This window comes from Gambusia affinis, linkage group LG12 (assembly GCF_019740435.1).
Source record: "Gambusia affinis linkage group LG12, SWU_Gaff_1.0, whole genome shotgun sequence".
NCBI lineage: Eukaryota > Metazoa > Chordata > Actinopteri > Cyprinodontiformes > Poeciliidae > Gambusia > Gambusia affinis.
This window is the reverse complement of record NC_057879.1, coordinates 5612785-5637865: the sequence shown is the minus strand read 5'-3', so window position 1 is coordinate 5637865 and position 25081 is coordinate 5612785. Positions and strand designations below refer to the sequence as shown.

The window sequence follows — 25081 nt, the reverse complement described above, 5'->3', positions numbered from 1 at the left end:
AAATGGGAGATTAAACTGGAAGATGAGAAATGTCACATTACACAACAAAGAGCTCTTTAAAGCTGGTTACTGCCACTCAGTGTGGCTTTTGCTTTTCTCTTTTAAAGCGAAAGAGAAAAGGTCTGGGCTTTTATTTCTTCCCCTCTCTTTTCATTTTTGACTCCATCTCTCCCTCTGTGCTTCACTGCTTCCATTTTTTTCCTCAGCTTGTTCACCGCTTTGTGTGATCAACCGCTGAGTTCTGCTGTTTAGCCAGCCTATTACCCATACTTTAATGTGGTGTTTTGGGACCTTACCAGATTTTTCCTATAACAATCCAAGCCTGAGCAGTCCGGTTGTTTCCTTAAAAATATATATATATATATTATTATTATTATTTTTCTTTCTGCTTAAACAGTCTGTCAGCAGATCACAGGCACACATGAGCCAGATCATTTCAGTGCTTTGTTATCTACAGTTTTGTTTTTGTTTTTTGTTTTTTTTTTGGGAAATGAGCTGTGGAAGGCTCATCGCCTTCTCTTCCCCGAGGCTCAGGGGAAGAGAAACATCATAATGAGATTCTAGTAATGTGAAGGAGCCTCATGTGATCTCCAGAATTCGCTGCTCTTCCTGTCAGAGCTGACATTGCCCAGTGCGACGGCTGCAGTACATTTAACCTGAAATTCTGTTTTTAGCAACCTGAGCTCTGTTTGGTAAAGATGTTGCTTTTCTAAACCAGCGGTGGACTGGGAAGGTTTCACAATGTGCTGCTTTGTAAGTCTTCCCAGTGTAAAGTATTAAATTTGGCTCCTTTTCAGTCTGTATGTATGTTTAAAGGTAGCTTTTGCTGTTCAGCGGTCATTTATTTGTTCATTTGCAGTGACTATTAGGCATCGGCTCCAAAACATTTCCATGCCATGGCCTCCTATATATGTACAGTACAGACCAAAAGTTTGGACACACTTTCAAATTGAATTCAATGAGAAGGTGTGTCCAAACTTTTGGTCTGTCTGTACATATATAGTTTTGGTCAATACTAATTCATCTATAAGAAGTATAGTATGAGGATATATGAACAGCATGGAAAATACTTCTATCTTTTTGTCTTTAAGTGGTCATGAATTATTGGTTTTATAAGTAGCGGAAGAGAAGTCACACAGAGAATATTACTAGTAAAAAAAAGACAAATGACAGCACAGTGAACATATTAAGCCTACAGTATATTAGGAACTAAAGTTAGAAGCATTGCTACAGAAGAAGTCTCCATGGGTTTTCTTTTTTGGATAATGTAGAACCTTTCCTCAACCAGGGTATATTGCTTTAAAAAGAAAAAAAAAAAAAAAAAAAAGTTGCCCGCTTTTCCAAATCCAATTCGTCCCAAAACAAACTAAGTTGGACAGCTAAAATGTAGCAACTTTACTGTAATAAGTTCAGCCTTCCTGTTCCAGTCTGTGTTGCTCTCTTCTATGGCCCTCTGAACCACAGAAATGTAGGATGACTGGCAGAAAATCCAGTTTCCTTTTAAAAAAACTTCTTACAAATATGCGTTTCTGATTTTGTTTCGAAATGCTGCACTTATTTAGAAATTAGCTGACCCTTTATCTCCTCCCCACACTTAGCAGACTCCAACCCGACTATTGTTTTTGGCATGATCTTTTAGTTCTTAGGTATGGTTTTGTCACTGCTAAAAAAAATTAAAAATAAAAAGGATCAAATTTTTGATTTTAAGCTGACTCTGATCTCAGTTCTTCTCCACAAAAATTATTTTTACAAATAGTAGTTACGGAGGATGCCGCATACAAAATAATCCAAAAAAATTCCATTTGCAAAAACACAGATTTCTATTTATCACATTCATATTTAATTATAAAACTAGACATACTTCCACTGTTAACTCCTGTAAATGTCAGCTGTGCGGTAGGAAGACGGCACTAACAAGCTGGATGCTCTCCGTTCCCACGACGTTCCATGATTCAACCTTTATTCCCCGCAACACCATCATCATTTCAGCGCGTCTGTACGCAGCTTTCCAGTTGGTTCATCGTTTTCTGTCTTCCTGGACCGTTTCACTTTGTGCCCAGATACAGAGGGAATGGGAAGGAAGGTAGGATGTGTCCTACCAAATACAAGACCTCATGCATTATGGATGCAGTCAGTCGTAGGGGGAAGATTCTTACATAAGGATCCGCTGCTTATATAATTAGACGAAAACGCGAGGATGATGATTAGTGTGGGTGATTTTTGACTTGATGCATCTTAGTAGGTTTATGTAATAATTTTTTTTCCTGTATTATGTGAGTGTCTTAGAGTAGTACCGCATAGTCTCTCAGTCTTCATGTGTGGTGTTTTTGTTTGCAGCCGGTCTTGTGAAACGTGCCGGTGGAGATAGCGGGACTTCAAAGCCAGAGCTCTGTTAAATGAGCGTAAAATCCTGCCACAGCCAAAGAGGGTTACCCCTCTGTCTGTTGCCCTTGCCCTATGTTTATATTTACGTGCTTTTCTTCTTCACCTTCTTTTGTTGGCCTTCTCTAAACTCTCTCTCATTCCGAATTTTTTATTTTTTTTACCTCTCAAAGCCTTGCTTCTTATCTGAGAACCAAATTTCTTGAAGCAAATCCACTCCTCTGAGAGATAAATAAAGACCAGAAGGAGATTATCACCCCATCTGCTAGCAGAGCATCATCTCACTCTGCCAGCGTTGCACATGAAATGGTCACATGAACTTCAAGCGATTGTTATGTAATCGGTCTTCATCATTCTTTTTTACTGTCCTATTCTGAACCTGTGAGCTCAGCTTATTGTCGATAACAGAAAGAGAAAGAACGATCATTTAGATGCTGCTCAGATTACTTTAACCAGGGTGCTGGGACCTGAAAACAAACAACTTTAGGCAATTTGTTGCCGAAATTCAGCAACATTGGACTGGGAAATTAGTAGATGTTGCCTGACTTTGAATGTTTGGTTCCATTTTGAAACAAGAATGGATGACGATCTAAGAAAAAAACAATTTAGGACATGAATATAGTGATGAAAATAACTATTTAGTCCCCGTTTGGTAAAGTAGAGTAAATTGAATTAAATTAAATTAAATTAAAGTAAAGCAAATTAAAGACTTTATTGTCATTATGCATTTCACAAGCACAACCAAACTGGGCCACAGTTCTCTCCTCTGTGTAATTATATCAAATAATCAATAAATAACAAAAACAAAAAATAAATAATAAACTTTCTGTCAAACAAATAAGAGTATTTATAATGGCTTCTTTCTAACAGAGAAATAAAGTGAGAATATCAATCAAAAAAATTACTTCCAAGTAATTTCTTGCCACTCTGGGCGGTAATTAGCGACACCATGATGAGTTGATGACAACTGGCAATAACTCTTTTACAATCATGTGGAGGAATTATGTCCCACACATCTTAAATTCAGCTACTTTAGATGACTTTAGAGCACAGACGTTCTGTCTTAGGTCTCTGCATCACAGCCCCATTTAAGTCCAGACGACCACCAGGCAACGACGCAGCTTTCTCTCCCTTCATTCCCCTTCCTGCCTTCTCCTGAATTGCACTCAGGCCAGCGCTCCACAACAAGAATGTTTAGATAACTACTGAAAGATTTAGCCAATCTTTGCTCCACTGGGCGACAAAAGTGTGTTTTTGAGAACCATTTTTCATTCTTATCATCTCAGCCATCAGTAGCATTTACATTCAAAGCTGCACCAAACTGCAGCAAACTGCTGAAACTTAACCACCTTCCTATTCAATTCAATGAGCCGGCCGTCTGGACTAGACTAGAGAGTTTACTCTGCAGCATATTGAAGGATGGATTCTCTGTCGGGGAATGCAGGGCGCATGGTGACCGTTTGACATGACTTAACTCTGGCATCATTTAAAAGTATTGCTAAGCGTTGCTACATCCTTATCACTGAAAAAAATAACTCTTTGGATGAACATAAAAAAAAATCATGGAAAGGATTTCCACCTGATTACTTTATTTCAGCACCAAGTACTGAAATAAAGCTCCCATATAAAGCAAATGTGTTAGGTCGACTTAATATATTAAAGTTATTCCAACGTAAAGCAATTGTGTTGGCTCAACTTATGTTATTATAGTTATTCTAATTTAAGTAAAATGTGTTGGCTCAAATATAATTTATTTAGGTTGATTTAAGTCATTTACTATAGTTGGACCCAATGTAATTTAAAAGAGCCAACCCAACTAAATTGCAAAACCTTGGACCAAATAATTTACTTGACTTTCCATGATTTAATTACGTTAATTCAAAGACATTTTTTACTTTTACTGTTCTTAAATGCTGAAAGAAAGAACTGCACTGTAACAGTCAATAGTGCCCTGCAGAGAAAAACAAATATCTATAGTTTAATGTGTAATTAAAACCTCTATGAAGTTTTCCCAGGCGCAAAACAGTGATGTTGCATAATCTCTCGTGATCCCCTGACTCACGTTACTTGAATAACATATTCAAGTTGAGACAAAAACGATTGTCTCGCATGATTTCCGTCTTCAGCACTATATCAGTCTGACTAGAATGAATCATGTTATCTCAACATGATTAAATTTCATAAACGTGAAGTTGTTGAATTTCTTGTTTATCCAACATGATTGTATCACGTTTTTGTTTGAAACATGAAATTATTTAGTTAAAAGTACATGATATTCTTTTGTTAATCTGATAACCCGCTAAGTTTGTTTTTTTCAGTGTTAAACAAGATTCATTTGATAGTATTATTGTTCTGAATACATTATTTCAATGATAATATGACCTTCGTTTTACACTGGTTCACAGTCTAGATCTTTATAAAGATATATGTATTTGATCATTTGGCTACTTCTTTCACAAATAAGGCACAATTTCAACACAGAACAAGAATAAAACTGTAGTTATTAATGCCTTTTTACGTTGATGTATAAATGATGAAGTCATTTATTCAAAGACAGGGGAAAAAAAGGTTTTCATCCCGTTTGGCAGTTTCTATTCTTTGAGGCATAATTTGAAGGAGCTACTTCATCACAGTAGCTCCTGCTTTCTCATAAAGTAGTTAGCAGATTCAGTTTGCAAGACATGATGGGCTGTTTGGGTCCATTTTGCACCAGTTTTAGACCGTGTCATTTAACTTGAAGTCTTTCCGGCCTTTTCCTGGCTCTTTGGTTGGTGGGAAGTGGGAAGAATATGGAAGTAAATATGTGCCATCAGAATTTGAATAAAAAATACCTCTGAAATTTGAATGTTGTATATTAGTGCTTACTTTTTCAGTATTAAAATAAATTCAGAATATATTTTTAACCTAAAAAAAAATTCAATGTCATTATTTTTGCAGTAAAAAAAAATTCGGTGTAATTTTTTTTACATGGTTGCAATTTTCAGTTATTAAAAAAATTCACATTCCTATTTCAAAGTGATCAAATTTTCAATATATATATTTTTCACAGTTTAAATTTTCAGTGTTAAAAAATTCAGCATATAAAAAATTCAACTTTTCAAAATTCAAATGCAATATTTTCGTTGTCCTCCAATTCAACTTGCTCAAATTCGCCGTCTCAAATTCAGCGTCTAAAAATTCGCTGTCTCAAATTCAGCGTCTAAAAATTCGCTGTAAAAATGGCCAAGGTTACTTCAGGTCACAGACATTAGCAATGGATGTCCGATTCCAACATCCACCTAATCACGTGACACAACCGTCATATTGAAGAAATACCAGCATCACCCAGGCTGGCGACCATGGAGGCGAACGCAAACCCAACGGTGAGTTTAATGCTTTCATATTTCTATATGTAACCCATGTTAAAATCTGACATAAATAGGAATAAATAGTTGATTAAAAGTCTGTTGACAAGAAAATAGTGTCGCTGTTCCTTTAAGAGCGTTACAGGCGTGGTGCCTGGGTGACGCTGCAGTACGCAGACCTGAGGGAGAGAGCAGAGGAGGAGTCGGAGGAAATAGAGCGGTGATTAATTAGCAGAAAAAGTTAGTATTATACTGAAACAAAAACATAATTTACCTGGTCGGGAACTGACGGGGATTTTATGAGAACCAAGTTACATCGGTTTTGGTGAGTTTTGTGTTTATTTTTCTACATTTTTGTCGTGTTGTACTTTTTCTTTTGGCGGAGAGCTAACGCTAAAAACGTAGCTGACTTTGAAGAAAAAGCTCCGTCATAAACTGTTATCCAGTTAATGTATTGAGTTTATGAAGAAGAGTTTATTTGTATAATTTAAGGATTTAAAAAGAGTTTTATTGTGTTTGTGGCCTGTTACACAGGTCAGGTTTTTTTGTCGGTCGGAGCGAGGATTGGTCTGCCTTGTGCGGGCGTGCACATTCACAGACGGGATTCAAGATGGCGAGCCAGACCTAGACATTCTATTCATCTTCTCCATTGCATCAGGGAGGGATTCTCCCGCGTGTGGTGATCCGCTGCCGGAGCGGTAGGAAAATCAGGAACTAGTTCGAACTGAACTGAACAGAACTGAACTGAACTGAGAACTGATTGAATTATTATCTTTTTGGACTGAATCAAACTGAAACTTTTCATTGAACTGAGCATCTGGATTTACATTTGGACCTGAACTTGAATTTAAAGTGTCATACTTTGATTTTCATATGTTTATGTTTCTGAATGTGATTTGAGTAATTGTGGTCCACTTTGATTTTATTGTGTTGAAGGTGTTCCCTACCTGTAAAAGAAAGGAAAATGAGTTAACTCAAGGAAAAAATAGTAATCTTAAAATAGGTGCAACCTAGGGAAAAGAAACTAGTCTAATTAACTCAAATTAGTCTAATTAAAATAACCTAGGCGAACTAAAGAGCAAAAAGGAAGAGTAATATACTTTTCTTTTCTCCCCATTTTTTTATTTTCCTCATTATTAAGAATCTGCAGAGTATTTTTGGTTTTATGTATTGTATTTTATATGTGTGTTTTGCATTCAGTAAATTGCCGGCCTTTTTCACTTAAAGCAGCGGTCTCTGGTGTTATTATTCTTGCTCCCCACTCCTTAGAGCCTAGAACTGGTCCAGTGGCGCAGTTAGCGGTGTGATACCGGTGCTACATATAGTATATTTTATTTTGTGCATGAAGTTTGATACATTATCTTAAAGCCTGATTTAAAACACGGGTTGGGCCGTTGTTAATCTTACACCGTGTAGTGCATATTACATCTCGCTACCTCCTAGCACCCCCAGCCCCTCCCCGCTGTCCCACGTCCAATTTCCCCAGTTTTATTTCAAAAAGAAATACCACTTGGGTCAAGTCTAGAATCTTTAAAGAGAACTGATGGGTGGCGACATTCTGGGTTGTTTGTATGTTGTCTTAGGTGAGACTGAGACAGGCAGTCTTAGTAAAGTCGTAATTTTTCAGGAGATGCTACCGCTAATATGGCTGCCTTGTGTGCTTCAAAGAGGGGCTGTGAACACTTTCCGACATTAATTATAACCACAACCCCATTCTGATCAGCTACCGTATTGTTCAGGTGACTTCATTACAACATCATCCAAAATACTGCTTCTCTTATCTGACAATTGTTGATATACAATATTAATTTACATTCTTTTTACTTTGCCTAAAACCTCGTTCTGTTACCTAGCAACACTATAAACAACCGCCTTTGTTTTTCAGTTGATTTTAACTAATTTTCAAGAAAATATATGCTTGTAAGTACATCTGTTAACTTATTTTAGATTAAATATCATAATTTAATTTAGATTACTGTGACTTCTCAATGCTGACCTACTGATGTCAAAATACTTTTTTATTTTACTGACAATTTTTTAAATGTTTTTTTTTATTTTTTCTCTTTTCAAGGAACTTTTGCTGAATCATATTTTTGATAGACTCCGTGATCGTTTGGAGCAGGAAGAAGCAGTTTTATATCTGGGAAGAGTGTGCACAATCAAAGGTTTGTACAAATGACAAGTTTCAATATGTGATGCTTTTGAATGTCTATAGTAACATCAGCTTTGTGTGGTCTTCAATATGATGAGATTTGAAGGGCAGTTTTTAATCGTTTATTACTCCATAATTGAAGGACTGAGCGACTGTGGAGAGATCTGTGGACGGCTGTAACATGCATCTATTATGACGTGCTACACTACCTTAAAGAAGAGGGATACCTGGACATTTCAAATGAAGCACTCCTCTTCTGTTGCCATTATGTCTTCCTGCCATGTCTGCAGGATGATCTGGATACTTTCTGCAGTGGCTGGGACAATCACCCACTTGAACTGAAGCAACATGACTCCTAACCTGCTCTGGGTTCTTGGTCGTACACATCATCCAATTCCTGAACCCCACGGTGCCTTGACAGAGGTTATAAAGATTATAACGGAGGCTCAGATGTATTTGCTGAACATTTTATGTTCAGATTTTTATTTAATAACAATAGCTGAATAACGGCAAACGGCTGTTTTGTAACCAAGCAACCAAAATCACCAGAAGGCAATCACGTTTTAACAAGATAACTATCACATTTTAATAAGATACATATGACGTTATAACGTGATAGCGCTCAATTTTTTCCTGTGACAGCAATACGCTTCGTGCCAGTTTAAAAATTCACCATTTATGAAATGTAAAGCAAAATGCTGATCATGTTACCACAGAGGTGAATTTTAGTGCTTTTATGGTAGACATGTCAGAGAACAAAATGTTCTAAATTTGTAATTTTTTTATTTCTTTACTCAAAAGGAACCCATTAGGTACATTTGTACATTGTTGTATTGCTTTACATTACTTGAATTATAAGAATCAGAAAAAGTTTTGTCTTATGTTGTTTATTTTCTAATACCTAAAGCATATATGAACTCATCTAAGTACATTCAATAAAATTTTGCATAAAAAAACAATTTCAGTTTCATATTTAAAACTGCCTGTACAAACAGTACTGACTCAGAGAAATGAAATATCTACTCTGAACATTGTGTTATTCTAGTTCCTCTAGTTTTGAATTTGACAAAACTAGAGAAATTAGAGTAACAGCAATGTTGTCGCTCTAATGAGTAATACAAATGATCACATTTAAACATATGTATCGAACTTGTGATCTGACAAAATCAGAAAATTGAATTGATTCTACATTTCAACAAAACTGTTTTGTTTTAACAAACTGATTCACAAACAAAGAACTGCTACAGCTTAAATGTAGATTGTTTTTTATTTATTATTATTTTTTAACAGGTCAATCACTCAAAGCAAGCCAAAGCCAGACTGAGAGGAAATGCATGCTACAAAATCCTCACTGAAAGAGTTGTAATTCCAGTAGTGACAAGGAATTCTTAGTGTTTTGTAGCATGTGGTGTAGTTTCCACGAACAATCTCCACAGACAGACTTGCTGGCAGATTTTCCCATCCAGTCCAGAATTTCATCATGTCTCCTCTTCCTCCACTCCGTGGTCTTTCAGTTAGTAAATTAAGTAAGTGGCTTGCAGATTCAACAATAGCATCCTGACTACCCTGTAGTCACAAAATATATTAAACAAAGTAGCAGTTGAAAAAGGATTAGTTAAAAAGAAATTTACACTTCATGAGAATGATCACTTTTACTCAGGAAAGCTCTGTGCTGTAGGGTTCCCACCTTTCAGAAATTAAAATAAGGATCTAGCAGATGGAAAGTGTCATTCTATTTCACTAGAGAAACTAAAACTGCAGTACCATAAGTTTTAAAGAATAAAGAGACAGTATAATTTCTTCAGTTTCCTCTTAATTTTTTTACAATTGCTAGCATTCATCCTCACTGACACTGTTCAGCCTGGCATGTGTGTCTTCCCTCTCCTGTATCTTTGCTAGGACATGGTAGAGTATCGGTTGAGGACGTTTTAAAAAGACGCAGGTTGAGAGCGGCTCACCACGACTGCTAACCCTCTTTTGCACCCTAGTGTTTCTAGGCAACCGTGACATCATCAATGGTCCAAAGCGTTCTGGGGTCCTTACTAGCTCCCGCCACATTAGCTGAGCTTAACATGTCTTGTGTTTTATTTTTGTAATTATTGTTACACTAAATGTTTATATGCATGTGATAGGCGTTACTGTCGGACATACAGAAATACCGAACAAATCGCGTCTCGTTACGGGCGATTCCGTATTTCTGAAAGGGATGGCAATCCTACTGTGCTCTTCTCTCATTAAAATTATAGAAACTATATAAAACACAAATAAATCTACAATTTGTAAGATTAACAACGGCCCAACCCGTGTTTTAAATCAGGCTTTAAGATAATGTATCAAACTTCATGCACAAAATAAAATATACTATAGAAATATGAAAGCATTAAACTCACCGTTGGGTTTGCGTTCGCCTCCATGGTCGCCAGCCTGGGTGATGCTGGTATTTCTTCAATATGACGGTTGTGTCACGTGATTAGGTGGATGTTGGAATCGGACATCCATTGCTAATGTCTGTGACCTGAAGTAACTTTGGCCATTTTTACAGCGAATTTTTAGACGCTGAATTTGAGACGGCGAATTTGAGCAAGTTGAATTGGAGGACAACGAAAATATTGCATTTGAATTTTGAAAAGTTGAATTTTTTATATGCTGAATTTTTTAACACTGAAAATTTAAACTGTGAAAAATATGTATATTGAAAATTTGATCACTTTGAAATAGGAATGTGAATTTTTTAATAACTGAAAATTGCAACCATGTAAAAAAAATTACACCGAATTTTTTTTTACTGCAAAAATAATGACATTGAATTTTTTTAGGTTAAAATATATTCTGAATTTATTTTAATACTGAAAAAGTAAGCACTAATATACAACATTCAAATTTCAGAGGTATTTTTTATTCAAATTCTGATGGCACATATTTACTTCCATAGAAGAAGGCTTTATTACCCCGACAAGCATCCTCGACATAAAAAAACAAACCTCACTCTCTCTTGGCAGAGCGAGAAAGGTGGACAGAATTTCCACGTTTATCCGTGCAACATCTAAACAGCTACGGCTCTGCTCAAAAGCTTATATACACTCATCACAGGCATGATTGCCATTTATTTGGAGCATTTAAAAAATAATCTGAACCTGTCAGTTTCAAAGGACCGATTATGCTACCTAAAACTGCAAGGGTTTCTTTCTTAAGAGGTGGTCACTAGCAAAAATACAGCAGCTGGCACTGTACTTCTTAATTATTAGTTTAATTAATTATCATAGTTCAAAGAGTTATATGTGAGAAGAAGTTTTCTAAATCAATGAAATCAGCTTTACTGGCTGAGTTTAGCTGTTGCCCTGACTGAATTATAAGCATGATAACTCACAAGGCCAAGACAGTATAAAGTAAATAGGTGTATAACACACATTCAAGCATACACACAAGTATATATGCACAAATTGAAATAGAATATGGATATTTAAAACCATAGAAACAGACAATAGTTATCAGTAAGGATTTACTGAGGCCACATGGGCTGGGGTGCAGGCACAAACACAGTATGGTTAATTTCTGAATAATTTTCAGGTTTGATGAAGGGCATCTAGTTTCTCCAAAAAAGAAGTAAAGGTTCCCAAATTTTATAACATTTTTTTGTATTGATCCTCTAATGTAAAATTTGATCGTTTCTAACTTCAGGAACAAAGTCAGATCTTTCAGCCATTGAGGAGATTTGGGTCGTGGGCGTTCTGATTTTCACGCTGATAAGATTCATCTTGAAAACTCCAGCACATTTTTAAATTCACGTGTCGTACATATTCCCTCCCCCGAAGCTCCAAATATTGCCAAAACAGAACTGGGTTGGGCGCTTTCAAAATTGACAGAAATCTGCAGAGGCCTACCTGGACAAGCTGAATGCCTTTTGGAGAAAAGCTTTTTTCTTTTTTCTTTTTTTTTTTTACTGACACACTTGAACAAAAATGTTCAAAGGAGTCAAAATGAGGCCTTACAACCAATCACAATCACAGCTGTGGCAAGAATATTGATTGGCTGGAGAAATGCCTCCAAACTCTTAAACTTAACCTCAGTCAACAGCAAAAGTTGGAACAAAGAATGGCCCAACAGAGCAATGATCGCAAATATAAACCAAACTTGTTATTAAAATGGGCAAAATGTCCATTTCAACAAGACAAAACCTCGACCCGGCCACTATCAGCGATGCTTATATGGATGAAGTGAGTTATACCTGCAGTTTCATTTAGATTGCAGCACATTCCTGTTTTGGATCTAAAAGTTGCTACCAGTTTTTTGTTTTGTTAATGTGAAATTATTTCTTTACTGTTTTTAAATGTCCATATAAAACTCAGAACAGTATGCCTAATCTAGCATCCCCCCCCATCTACTAGTAATCTTTAATTAGGCTGAAGTGGAAGGAAAAATGTGTGTGAGTAAGAGAGTCACAGTCACCAGGGAGGTTTCATGCTCCATAAACATACACTATTCACTTTCTAACCTAACGCCTGCAGCTTACTGGCTGCCAATGAAAGGCTGTCAACTCTATAGCAACCGTCAGATCTTTACTAAGAGAGACCCCCAGCCCAGTGCCATGTGAAGAGCTGCAGCGGCCGCCCGGCCAGACTTCTGCAGGCCATCTGATAAGTTTTAAAATCCCATATAACTTTAACCAGGGCAGGGCGATATATCAACCTAATAGATTAATCAAATTTTCTGTTTTTGAAGATTTAATTTTTGGGAAATGTGTATTTTTTTTAAAATCACCATTCCACTCCTTGGGTTTCAGTAATTCAGAGTGATGTCAGCACACCCATTACCTAACATCTTGCTTTAGAATCATGTTTCATAGCTTGTATTTGCTTGGACTTTGAATTCAGGGGAACTACTAGAAGAGATAATTGAAATATAAACAAAAATATTTTCTGTCATTTGTAATTTAACAGGAAAGGAGAGAGAGAGAGAGAGAGAGAGAGAAAACCCCTCTATTAAGATTTTAAATTGGAATAAAAAAATATCGGAGATTTTATTTTTAGGCTACATCGCCCAGCACTCAGTTTAACATTTTTTATTTTTTTTTAAAAGATTTTATTGGCTCCAGTGGCCTTTATTTGACAGGAAAGTGGAAAATGGGAGAAGACATGCGGCAAAGGCGGCGCCAGGCCAGGAATCAAACCTGCAACAGCCGCGCCGAGGACTAAAGCCTCCATGTGTGGGTTGTGTTTAACGCCTGCGCCACCGCAGCATCCTCAGTTTAACATTTCACTCCTGTCATGTTTTTCTGGCAGCTCATTTCGTTGGAACATCTTTTTAAATAAGTTAAAAATTACAAACCAAAATGTGTAAAAACCAACAACATGTCCAGGTTAGGAAACCCAGCGACTCCGGTCATTTTCTTGAACCTGCACAAATTGGAATTACAAAAATAAATTTGCTTAATGGAAAAAAAAAAAAAAATTATGTTTTTGCACTAGAATGAGGCAGTTTTTGGGCTGTATCAAAATGTGCGTCTTTGCAAAACTACAACGGAAACATTTTTTTTTCCCGCATCACACGAGTCACATGATCAGCAACCGTCCGTTACTGCAGTCAGAAAACACGCAGAAAACAACAGGAAGTGGAAGGATGGTGCCATATTCTTTTAATGACTTATCGCGTGAACAAACTTATTAAAATGATTTACAATATAGGAAACACCGCAATTGCGAAATTATGTTTTTTTAACATTAGCGGAATATTATCAAAGTTTTGTGCATGTTTGTAATGAAAGCTCAGCTGGGGATTTTCCAGACAGACCAAGGTCTCCTGTCCTCCAGGGTTTCAGTGCTCAGTAGACTCTCTGTGAAACAACAGCAGGCGGCTTCATGTACCCTGGAGACGGAGTGATTGTAATGCTTTTAGGGTTTATTGCTTCCAGTGTATTTATAGATCTCCAAAGGGTGCCGCTCTCATTCTCTGCCTCTTTTTCTCTCTTGCTAGCTACCACCTATAGTGTCATGTTCACAACTTCCTGTCCAACTGCATGGTGAGGAAAAATATCAAAAACAGGCACGTCAGACTGCAAAGCAAAAATGAAGGTGTTCTGTAATAAATGTAAAGATGGTTTATTTTTTCAATTGCAGATTGCTTCTGGCAAAAGAAACCAGATATCTTACAATATTTATTACACTTCCAATATGAGAAACTCACTGGTGTTTTTTCAGGGCCCTGTAAAAATTTGTGGCCAGTTTCTTGAGCAAGATTTAAAGTGCTATAATATTTCTTGAGCGGTAAGATGGATGATCAAATCTGCTGTGAAGCTCTAATGCAGACAGAGTTTCATTTTACCTTTGCAGCCATTAAACTCTACGGAGTTTAATCAGACAGGTTGGTCTGGCTAAAGCTATACGTTATCTGGCTTTGATTTATCTGCTTTGATCATTTCTTCAAGTATTTCCAACATCTGATGTTGCACTTTTAGTTCGTCTCTGGAATACAGAATCTATATTTTTTCCTCAATGACGGCTGTGTGACATAGTGCAGAGACTTTGCGATATACAAAAGGTTTGACTCTTCACTTGGAGATTGAGAGATCTTCAGTGGCTGACTGTTTTCTCTTAAGCGAACAGGAGAAGTACTTGTTCAGATCTAAGTAAACAGGTCATCATGAACACCTCAGCTTTCATTTCAACCTGACTGCTTTTATATTGTACAAATGTATCAAGCATTTGAGCTTTTTCCTACTGTCCTGACCTCTGTCAAACTAGGGGATTGCAGTAAATGTAACCCTAACCATTCTTTGAAAGGAAAATGTTCCTCTCGCCTTGAACCTGCCATAATCCATCACCCTGAGACGTGTCAAACGACTGCTTCATTGCCCTTTCATACTTGCTAAGAAAAAAAACAAAACAGGCTGGCCTTGGTGCTGCTTAATTCCTGCCCTTTACAAGTGCCTCTTTGTGGGTTGCTACATGGTTAATTAGGTTTTCTGCTGGAAAAATGACACTGGTGAAACCACACTTGAACCGACGCTGGCGAGCCAAAGGTTGAATTGATCTCAGTCAAAGCCCACATCTTAAAGCGTGACGTTTGTGCTTTCTGTATTTCATTTGTATTTGTGCTTGGAAACCAATTTCAGATATCTGTGTTTGTAGCAGGTAGTTTGAGTGCAAGAAAAGAAAGAAGGAAATAAAGTGATAGTGTTAACTTGGAAGCACGGGGCGCAATAAAGTCTTAAGATAAAGCTCATATATCATTTTTTTGCCCATGCAAGAATCCCTGGACATGTCTTATTAATGAGTCCTCTCTCTCTTTGAAGTAAGCGGAAGATGATGTTCATAATAAATTCTCTGTGTCTCCATATAAATTCTCAATTAGAAAATGTATTTAGTTTGGAAGTGATTTTAGAATAGCACTGAAGACAACCTTTTTAGTTTCAATATCACGTATCAGATGGAGTCTTGTGCTAGTTTTGCCCCAACAACACTCGCTTTGAAGTCGAAGGAAATTGGACATTTCACTCAGAGGCTAATATAAAGTTCAAATTCAGCTGGATTGCTGAAACTTTGTTGTAAGCTAAAGATGCCACGTGTTTTGCACACAGGCATCCCAGGTTTCTTCTTGCAGCGATCCCTCGCTCCTTTCATTCAGCTCTTTCTCTCAGTTACCTCAAACATCTCGGTGAGATTAAAATCTGCACTTTGTCTTTCTTAATTCTCACCCATCGCTTAATTCTTCTCCAGTCCTTGATGAATTTACTGGTATGTTTTTGGGTCACTGTTATGCTGCAGGATCCTGTTCTGCTTAGGTTAGATTTTTATTTGAGGTGATTTTACATTTTTCCTAAACTGCATATCCATATTCAGTAGAATCTTGCTGCAGAAAAGTATCTCCATACCATGCCACTTCCACCCCCGTGCTTCATACCCAGTCTAAGATTCTTTTCCCAAACCTCTTTATGTGGTTTCTATCACACACATCCTCTTCATGCCTAAGTAATTAAATTTTAGAATCCATTTTTTAAAGAGAATTTTCACAGAATTTCTTTTTCTTTCACTATTTCTCCAGAAGTGATACTAAAAATCCACATGTCACAACATATAGGCATTCTAGGGTGTCCTTTTTCCCCCCACAACTGTTTATGACAGGATCACTGTTTGGCAACTTGATAAATGACATTTAATTTCTCTCTCACCGTCACTCAATCCATCCTCACTTTCACCCAGCATGAAGGTTTAGCCTTTTAGCACCGTTTACCCGCTGACAATGTGACAATATTGCTAATATGCTAACGAGAAGATAAAAAAGTTCCCTTACAAAGGACTACTGGATAATTCTTACATTTCAAACATTTTTTGCTTATTGATGTGAAGACCTACTGTAGCTCAACAAAAAATTTTTAGGGTAATGGCACGGCGTGTGAGAGTCACATCATTTCTTGCAAAAATGGAAATAATGGAGGCATCATAACTCTCATGTCTGCCTTCCCTTTCTCATGCGGCAATCAAGCACTGATTTACAGTATCTGTTTATCCTGCCAACTGTTTACTCTCCAGACCAGACATTTACACCCTCTGCAGCACCTCCTTCTCTCTTGCTGCTTCTCAGTTTGGAGATATGAGGCTGTTTGTCAGCTTTGGGAAAAAAAGGAAATAAAAAAAACCCAAATGATCTGTGCAGGCGTTTTGCAGGGAGCTTCAGCATGCAGAGTTCTTCCTGGACACACATCTACCAGTATGTATTTTTCTAAGTGGAAGACGAAGGGAGAAGAAGTCTCTAGAATAACTCACATATTTGTGCCCTCAAGCTGAATTAATTAGTGATAGATGTTTACTTCTATTCTGTTCTGGGACTCAGTGATGTTCTACAGCAGCTTCTCTTGCGGAGACCACCACTTATAGCAGCAGTATGTGACTTTTATTTTTTTAAAATTATTATGTTTTATGTATATTTATATAAATATATATAGATATTTGACAGTATATTATGAGACAGATAATCTGTGAAAAGATTAAGCTTCTCTGCCTTCACTCTATGGTCCTGCTGTCATCTGAACAAATACACCGCTCTGTCAGAAAACAACCAATCAGAGCAAGGAGGAGGGACTTAATGCTGCCAATCAAGCTACTGCTGATTTACCACAACAGGAGTCTGTCGCCAATGCTAAAGCTAGCTAGGGTATTAGCACGTCGAGCAGCACATGCACAAGGTTGATAGACAACATCAAGACCTGCCATCAGGCTCTGATTGGATTGTTTTAATTGCTCATCTTTCCACAGATTACCCATTTCATATTATAGTGTCACAACAGGCTGACAGTTTTAACAAATATGTAAAAAAACAGATTTTTGTAAAAGTTACATTCTGTCGTTTTCAACAAAGTGTGGAATGAAGTGCACCATTTAAGAGCACTCATTGAAAATGTTTAATGAATTATTTAGTGCTTTGTCATGCAGGTCCACTGTTTGTTTCTGCACTGTGTGCGAATGTGTCCATGTTTACAATCCAGATGGTCAGCAAGCTTATGTAGCTCCCCCGGTTGTCGACTCAAGCCGGAATTTTTACTGCCGCACTAAAAATCTGCAAACGACCCCTAATTCCTAATTTAGATATTAATTAGTTTCCCGGTTCCTTGGCAAAGCCCAGTGATTTCCCCTGATGTCGGGCATGTTTGCAAGCGGGGCGTCTGCAGCCTTTGCTCTGCAGAGGAGCGTGTAGAAGATGCAGGAGAATCAATAACATGCCTGAAACAAGCTCATTACTGAGACTAAACAGTGCATTTGGAAAAAAGATCACAATCCTCAGTGTGGACGGAGCTTTGGTTATTCAGTGTTATGTGTGATACGTGGCGCCCTTTGTTGTCAGGTGTGGATTTTTCCCTTCATTGAGAAGAGAGAAAGCTTGCAGCCTGCATTGTATGGGTAGATTTCCACTGTTTTTGTAACAAAATAATGGATTATGGCATTAAACACATTTTTATATTAGACAAAACTAAATAGAGAAAATCCGAAAATCTGTTTTCAAACTGTTATTTGATTTGTTAAAGGGAAAAAGTTATCCAAACCAACACTGTCTGTGAGACGGAAAAAACAAACAATTGTCTTCATTGTTCAGTCATAAATCAACTGTAATTAGGCATCTTTTTGGCCCAATTTCACCTCTGACCTTTGGAAGAGGAATAGGGCAACTGGGGAAAAAAATAGAATTGTGACTTTAATCTCATAAGATTAAATTCAGAATTGTGAGAAAAAAGTCAATTTTTTCAGTGACTTTAATCCTCTTCCATGCTGATATGTAGAATCAAGAAATCATTTAACAACAAAAAATTAATCTTTCTAAACTCATGAAGCCAGCTAAGATATCTTAAAAAGTAACATTTCATGTCCCGATCTAAGAATAGAGCAGAAGCAATATCATTGACTAATATCTTTATTATCTATTGTTATTGTCATGTGTTAGTCAGAAAAACGTGACAAAGCCATTTCTAATCCATCCAGACTCACTGAATCACAACGAGAACATTTTCAAACCTTTCTAACACTGAAAGACGCTGACTTTCTTCTTCCCTCCGTTATACGTAGCATCCAGACCCAAGAACAACGTGGTTAGTGAGCGATGACAAAAATAATGCGCACTCTCATATTTCACTGGACTGCCTTCAGATTTAGTCATGGCGTTCATCCAGCCTGTAACCATTACGTTAACCTTACGTCTCGTCCAGATTTGCCTCGGTTTTCCATCAACATGTTGTAGAGGTGATGGGAGAGTTATACCGCTATGGAGCAACTCTCTCCAGTAATTTTCATGGGGTTAAGGATTGGGCTGTGGTGGACAATCCATGTGTGAAAATTATGTCCAATGGTCCTTGAACCACTCCTGTACAATTTAAGGGTGATGACTCCTCGCATTAACATCTGCAGATATGCCTGTAGATGTCAGGGAAGAAGACGTTCACTGATGGAGCTGAGTTTTATTCTGGTAGTCAGCTGATGCGTCTGGGTCATAATGTGCAGAAACCAGATCTGACCAACCCCCTGATCATGATCGTGCTTCATTTGTCATGTTAAATGACAACCAATAGAAAACAGCACAAATATCAAACAATACATGATTGTAAGGCTGCAGATAGTTTAACAAGCAATTAATCTATTGATTATTCTGCTGATTATCATATAAAAATGTTTGCCTAACGTGCAATAACAGTATTGCCTTGGTCATTTTGAACCAAATGAAGCTAAATCTGCCACTTGAGGAGTTTTGGCTGAAACATATTTACAAATGCATCTTAAATGCAAAATGTATATGTATTTTCTACAGATTTGTCTGCTTTGATGTGTTGTGTTATTTTTTTCAGCAAATGATCTTTTTTGGACTCTGCAGATAAACGATCAATCAATTACTAAGTTAGTTGACGATTATTTTTAAGAATCAATGAATCAATTCATGACGATTTAATCATTTTAACCCTTGTTTTGTTTAGTGCTGCTACTTATTGCTTTTATGAAGACTGGTTGCTATAAGCATTTTCTCTATATAAAACTATAAGGTGTATGTGGATAACTTTGTTCCTTCTTTGTGGAAAAGCACATTAAAGAAGATGTCGTTCTTCAAATCAGAAACACATAGAAGCTGAGTGGATTCTTCCTTCTTCTCTCTCTGCCAGCATATGGAGGACTGGCTCAGTCAGTGAGGTAAATCGTTCTTCCTCGCATCCAAACTTGCTCAAGGCCGAGACGAGAGCACACAGTCATCCGAACCGCTGCACCCCATGCAGCAGACAAATATTCTGCTGGAGGCTGCTACACGGAGGAAGCACTGCTGCATTAAGAGCATGGTTCCTAACCTTCTTATCAAAACGCCAGATCAGTAAACATCGCCCCAAACTTACCCTCATCCCTGCTCCCTCCTGCGACACGCTTTCTCATGACAGCCATGCTCATTTTGATGCGCTGTGTTTCTCTCCCTGTCTTTGTTCTTCCAGTGCACTCCCGTTGGCGGCCACGGATTTGTGCTGGACAAGTACAAGTGCCAGTGCAGGAAAGGATTTTACCATCCAAGCCGAGTGGCGCTCAATGGCTTTAAAAGTAGGTTACGAATCTCGTTGTATTATAAAAATGAAGAATTATAATAATATAAAAAAACTGCATTGTGCAATTTGCTGCCAGATCAAAAGACTGACTGTAACTCATAGAAAAGAAACACAATCCCCCTTTATAGCTGACAGGTATATCCTTTATCTGACGTTGTTTTCAATGCACTCGGCTTCTACAGCTGGAAAACTTCAAAGTGAAAAAGATTGTGACTTTGTTTACTGTAGTATTGCATTATGAGTTGGTCCGGGCTCTCAAAGGGGAATTAGTGACATTTAACTCATACCTCGTCCACCATACTCCCCGTTACAACCACAACCTTCATGTCCTTAATTTTGTCAGTGCAATGATTGCTGACTCCATTTTGTGACACTGAATTTTATATATATTTAGATATCAAATGTTTAGTTTGATTTTTATTTATTCAAGAAACCTAATATTCTTATACTCCAACTTGACAGTCATGAGTTATTTGTGATTTAGAGCATATGATTCCATAGAAAATCTTAAAACTTTGTGGTTTTAATGTGACTAACTGCGGAAAATGTTTTATCTCAGTGGGTTAAATTATTGCAAATGTTTAAAGAGAAATTTCCTTGTGGATTTTCCCACTAATAACGAAAATTTTCACATTGGCAAGACGAGTTTGTGACCCACTATAGCACAGATGGGCAATCGTCCTGTTGCAGTCAGGTGTATAAAACAAACACAAGTGAAACCAGGTATTTACACACACTCCTTCATAGTGTTTTCTTTTCTCTCAAAATCCAACATTAAAGTAAACATTTCCTGTTTGAGGTTAAATTACCTCTATTTGCTAAATGTTATTATGCCCAGAAATGTTCTGGGTCAACATTTTATCACTTCTACTTCAGAACATAGTCAAATTTAATAATTTTATTTCTCATTATTATTATTTCTAAATCCTCAGAACACCAAGATAAAATAGTATGCTTATGATAGGTTAATTAGCAACATTTGAACGCCTCAAAAGCAGCTTTTCTACTTTAAATGTGCAACAAAACTTTGTTAATATTCCTCTGATATAAAAAGAAAAGTACACACACTTTTGCAGTTTATAAAAAACAGAATTAAAATCACACGTAAATAAGTTTGTTCACGCCGTAAGTAATTAAGAAACACGCGGCATCATAATCCTCCCAGCACTTCCTGTCGTCTTCTTCGTCTTTTCCGCCAGTGGCAACATTCGGCTGTTGATCATGTGACTGTGTGATGCAAGAAAATTGTTTCCATTGCAATTTTGAAAAAAAAACAAAAAAAAAAAAACAATTTTAATATGGCAGAAAACACAACATTCTAAAAAAATTTAGATGTTCAAACAATTATATGAAAAGTCCAAACAGGAAGTTACAATAATTTGGGGTGGTCACTACAATTCATCCTCATTTTAATCCAATTGCCTCATTTTATTAGCAATAGATTTTGTAAGTTGTAGCCGATGTAAAACAGGAGAGTTTTAGATAGATTTAATGTCAGACAGTGACAGGGAACAAAAGATTATGTCTTTTTATATGCTGTATGTTAATATCTGATTTCAGCTGCACACACACACACACACACACACCGCGCTGTGAAAACTAAACCGATTTGACCCGAATCATGCTTTGCATTCAAACATCTTCATTCTAAGAAGCTCTAGGGTCGTGTGGTCGGGCAGAAAGGTTTCTCCTGATGAGGAAAAATTATCAGGCAGTTCTGATTGGTTCACACTCCCGACTCCAACACGCAGCCCCTATGGGAGGTTAATATGCTAAGCTGAAGTTTATTATAATGCCTTTTGATGAGGCGAGTAGTCAAGAGACTGCTTGTGGGAAGACAGTCATTTTCCAAACCCCTATGCAGACCGTCTCTTGTTCACAGCTGACAGCAACTTTGATTTTCCTGCCTGAAACCTGAGTTTTATTCTTTGCAAAAGAAAAAAGTAGATCAAAGTGGGAACAGGTTTTATGTTGTTCCCTGGCAACAAGCTGAAAGAAACACGGGGTGCCTATGGATAACCTTCCCTCTGTCTTTTTTTGCAATGTCTTGAAAGTTAGAGTTCATTTAAACAGATAGCATTATCTGTTTAAATGAACTCTGAGGAGGATGAAGCTCCTCCTCAGAGCTTCAGTTTCTACATAAATGTGCACAAAACTTTGTTAATATTCCTCTGATGTAATAAAACAAAGCACACACACTTTCTTTTGTGTGCTTTGTTTTCTCAAGTCATCTCAACTTCCTGGAGGCGGAGTTTCAGAAAGAGCAGGAGTTTCTTAAAGAGACAGAGGCTTTGATACATATAGCATTTTTACAACAACTGAAGGTAGCATAGTTACTTGGTTGCGCTATTAAATGCCACTATGTGGCTGAAAAACGCACAATGCAGCCCTTTTAAAATATTGCTGATTAAAGGTGAACTCAGCAGATCTTTAGATTCAGAATAAAAATGATGTTTTTGACATAATTTAGCTTCTTCACTGACTTCTGTCTTGAATTTACCAGAACATCTTATCATGGAGATATAACTCAGTCAGTTTTATCATGTTTTTTTTTAGCAGTCAGACGTTCAGTTGAGGATAGAGCTGCTTCGCTCGCTTTTAGTTTGTTCTTGGTGCTTTTCTCTCAAGTCTCGTTTGCTCTGTGTTTTCCGTTTCTGTCTTTTAATGACTTTCTCTTGTATTTTCTGGTCTCCTTGAGTCCCTTGTGAGTTCTTTTCCTTCCTTATTGTGCTTTTCGTTCAGACATTGCCTCAACGCTGGCTTTAAATTATTTCTTGTCATCGCATTGGCCCCCGTGTCTGTATTTTATTCATCATCCTGCCATTTGTCAGCTTGGCTGTTCATCAGCTCTGTCATTGCACGCACATGAGGTCTCATTGTTTCTTAAACATTTATCAGGTGGATTTTGGATTTTCTCTTTGATTTTTTTCCACACTGTTTCGATTCACTCTAAAACACTCACTGCTAGCATAATAGGAAAGTGACAAAATGTCAGGACCCATTTACCAGACTGTTTGATAGCAGAAGGTAAGACTTTTCCATTTCTTTTAACTTTTTACCAATACAGTCTTGCAGAAGAACCACAGTTTTATATTCCCAGGAGTCTGAAGCTCCAGTTCTTAAGAACAGGTGTCCTGCAACTTTAGAAGCGTCTCTCCTTCAACACATCTGTCAAATAATGAGGTCATTAACAGGACTCTGGAGAACTTGACAGATGGCTAGGTAATTTAGCCATCTGATTCAGGTGTGTCAGACCCAGGAACACATCTGAAAGCTGCAGGGCAGCTGACCTTAACGGCTGATATATGAACAGATGTTTGCTGCTGGTATTGCTGGCATGCTCAACAGGATTACTGCACCAAAGCTACGTTCACACAGCAGGACTTGATGCTGTTCTTGAGTATGGGTGGCAACAGAAATGAATCAGTAACAAAAACAAAGGTTTTTGCCCAACTGGCAATAAATTTGCACATGCCCATAATAGATGCAGAAAAGCTAGCTGGCTAGCAAAGGTATATTAGCAGCTACTTAGTGGTAGCCTCAACTGGCTCAAGTCAGAACTCAATGAACAGGTCTGAGCTGACTTTAGCCTGACAAATAAAAACTACTTAAACAAGATTAGATAGTCCTGCCTCGACCAAATGTAAGACCTGTCATTAATGTATATAAGGCTACATCACTTTTTTTTCTAAATTGATGTCATTATAATGGATTCACTTTAGATATATGAAATTAAGACTTTTCAAGGATCTGCAGACTCTCAGTAAACAAAATCCAAAACTATAAAATGTCCAAACATCAGCAAATTCTGACACAAACCTGAATTCTCGGCAATTCCTGCATGAACTGTATTTATTGATTCCGACAAAACCTCCATACAATCTGGATCATATTCTCTGGATTAGGATTTTAACAAAGCTCTACTATAATTCTTCTCTGAAATAAAAGTTGCTTTCACACAAACACATGTGCCAAACATACCTCTACTGTTTACAAAACGGTTTTCTTATTCTTCCATTGATTAAATTCATCCATTTTCTAACACCCTTGTCCCTTAAAGGGGTCAGGAGGTGCTGGTGCCTCTCCAGCTAACGTTCTGGGCGAGAGGCTGTCCAGGCAAGAGGCCTGGACAGGTCGCCAGTCTGTCGCAGGGCAACACAGAAAACATACAGGACACACAACCATTCACACACACACACTCACACCTAGGGAGAATTTAGAGAGACCAATTAACCTGACAGTCATTAACCTGACAGTCTGACAGTCATGGTGGGTTCTCTCCGGAGAACAAGGCAACAGCTCGACCAACTGCGCCACTGTGCAGCCCTCATTGATGAAATATTACTTGGAATATTTCATTGTTTTTCTGGGCTAGACCTAAATTATTCTCATTGGCAGAAAAGCCTTTTTGTGCAAAAAATAAAAAAACTAATGTATAGACGGGGCAGTTTTCTACATCTGATATTCACATGCAGTCTGAAGCGCTATGCAGATCGCAACTGGCACAAATTAAACTCTGGAAAAACGAGGCGTAGAGATAAACAATCTCATCGATTTGCAGCAAAAATGATGCCAATTTTTCATTACAATTACCTTCTGCCCTCTCCTTTACAAAAGTCTTAGACTCAGTTGCGCTCTCTGTAAGAATCAAATCACTTTGTTAAATTAATAAATTGTCTCTTGCAAAAAAAAAAACTGAACCAAGGGTATTGATTATGTCTTGATGCTGAACACATTCTCATAGAGGAATTCTTCACCAACGTTACAGTGGGAGTTCTTGAATTAGGGTCGGTTTTATAAATGGTTTTTTTTTTTTGCGTCTGTAAATGTTCTTTATTAAATCCAGGGCTCAACCATGAGGATGTGAAATGCAACAGTATTGCCTGCAGGTAGAGCTGATTAACAAATTTAAAAATGACAGGTGCTGCTTGGAGAAAGCTTATTAAAAGTAGCAGGATGACGAGGACAGTTTCATCGTGTTTTATCTTCTTTTCATTCATTGTTACCTTGTCTGCTTAATTAAAAACTGAACTCTTTTAATCATCCCCCAAGGCTCTGGGACTTATTGGGCTAATTATTTTTAATCTCCTAAAGTGATAAACCGAGCAGTTAGAAGAAGTCAGAATGAGAATGAACGCACTAATA

At 37.4% G+C, this 25081-nt stretch overlaps 1 protein-coding gene across 1 annotated transcript in view; it reads left to right on the top strand.

Moving 5' to 3' along the window:
- The window catches only part of gpr158b (G protein-coupled receptor 158b), an 81571-nt gene that overhangs the window by 15763 nt on the left and 40727 nt on the right, over positions 1 to 25081 (top strand). Inside the window, exon 3 of the mRNA XM_044133196.1 lies at positions 19829 to 19931. Within this exon, the coding sequence (XP_043989131.1) occupies positions 19829 to 19931 (103 nt within the window). The remainder of the gene's footprint in view (positions 1 to 19828; positions 19932 to 25081) is intronic.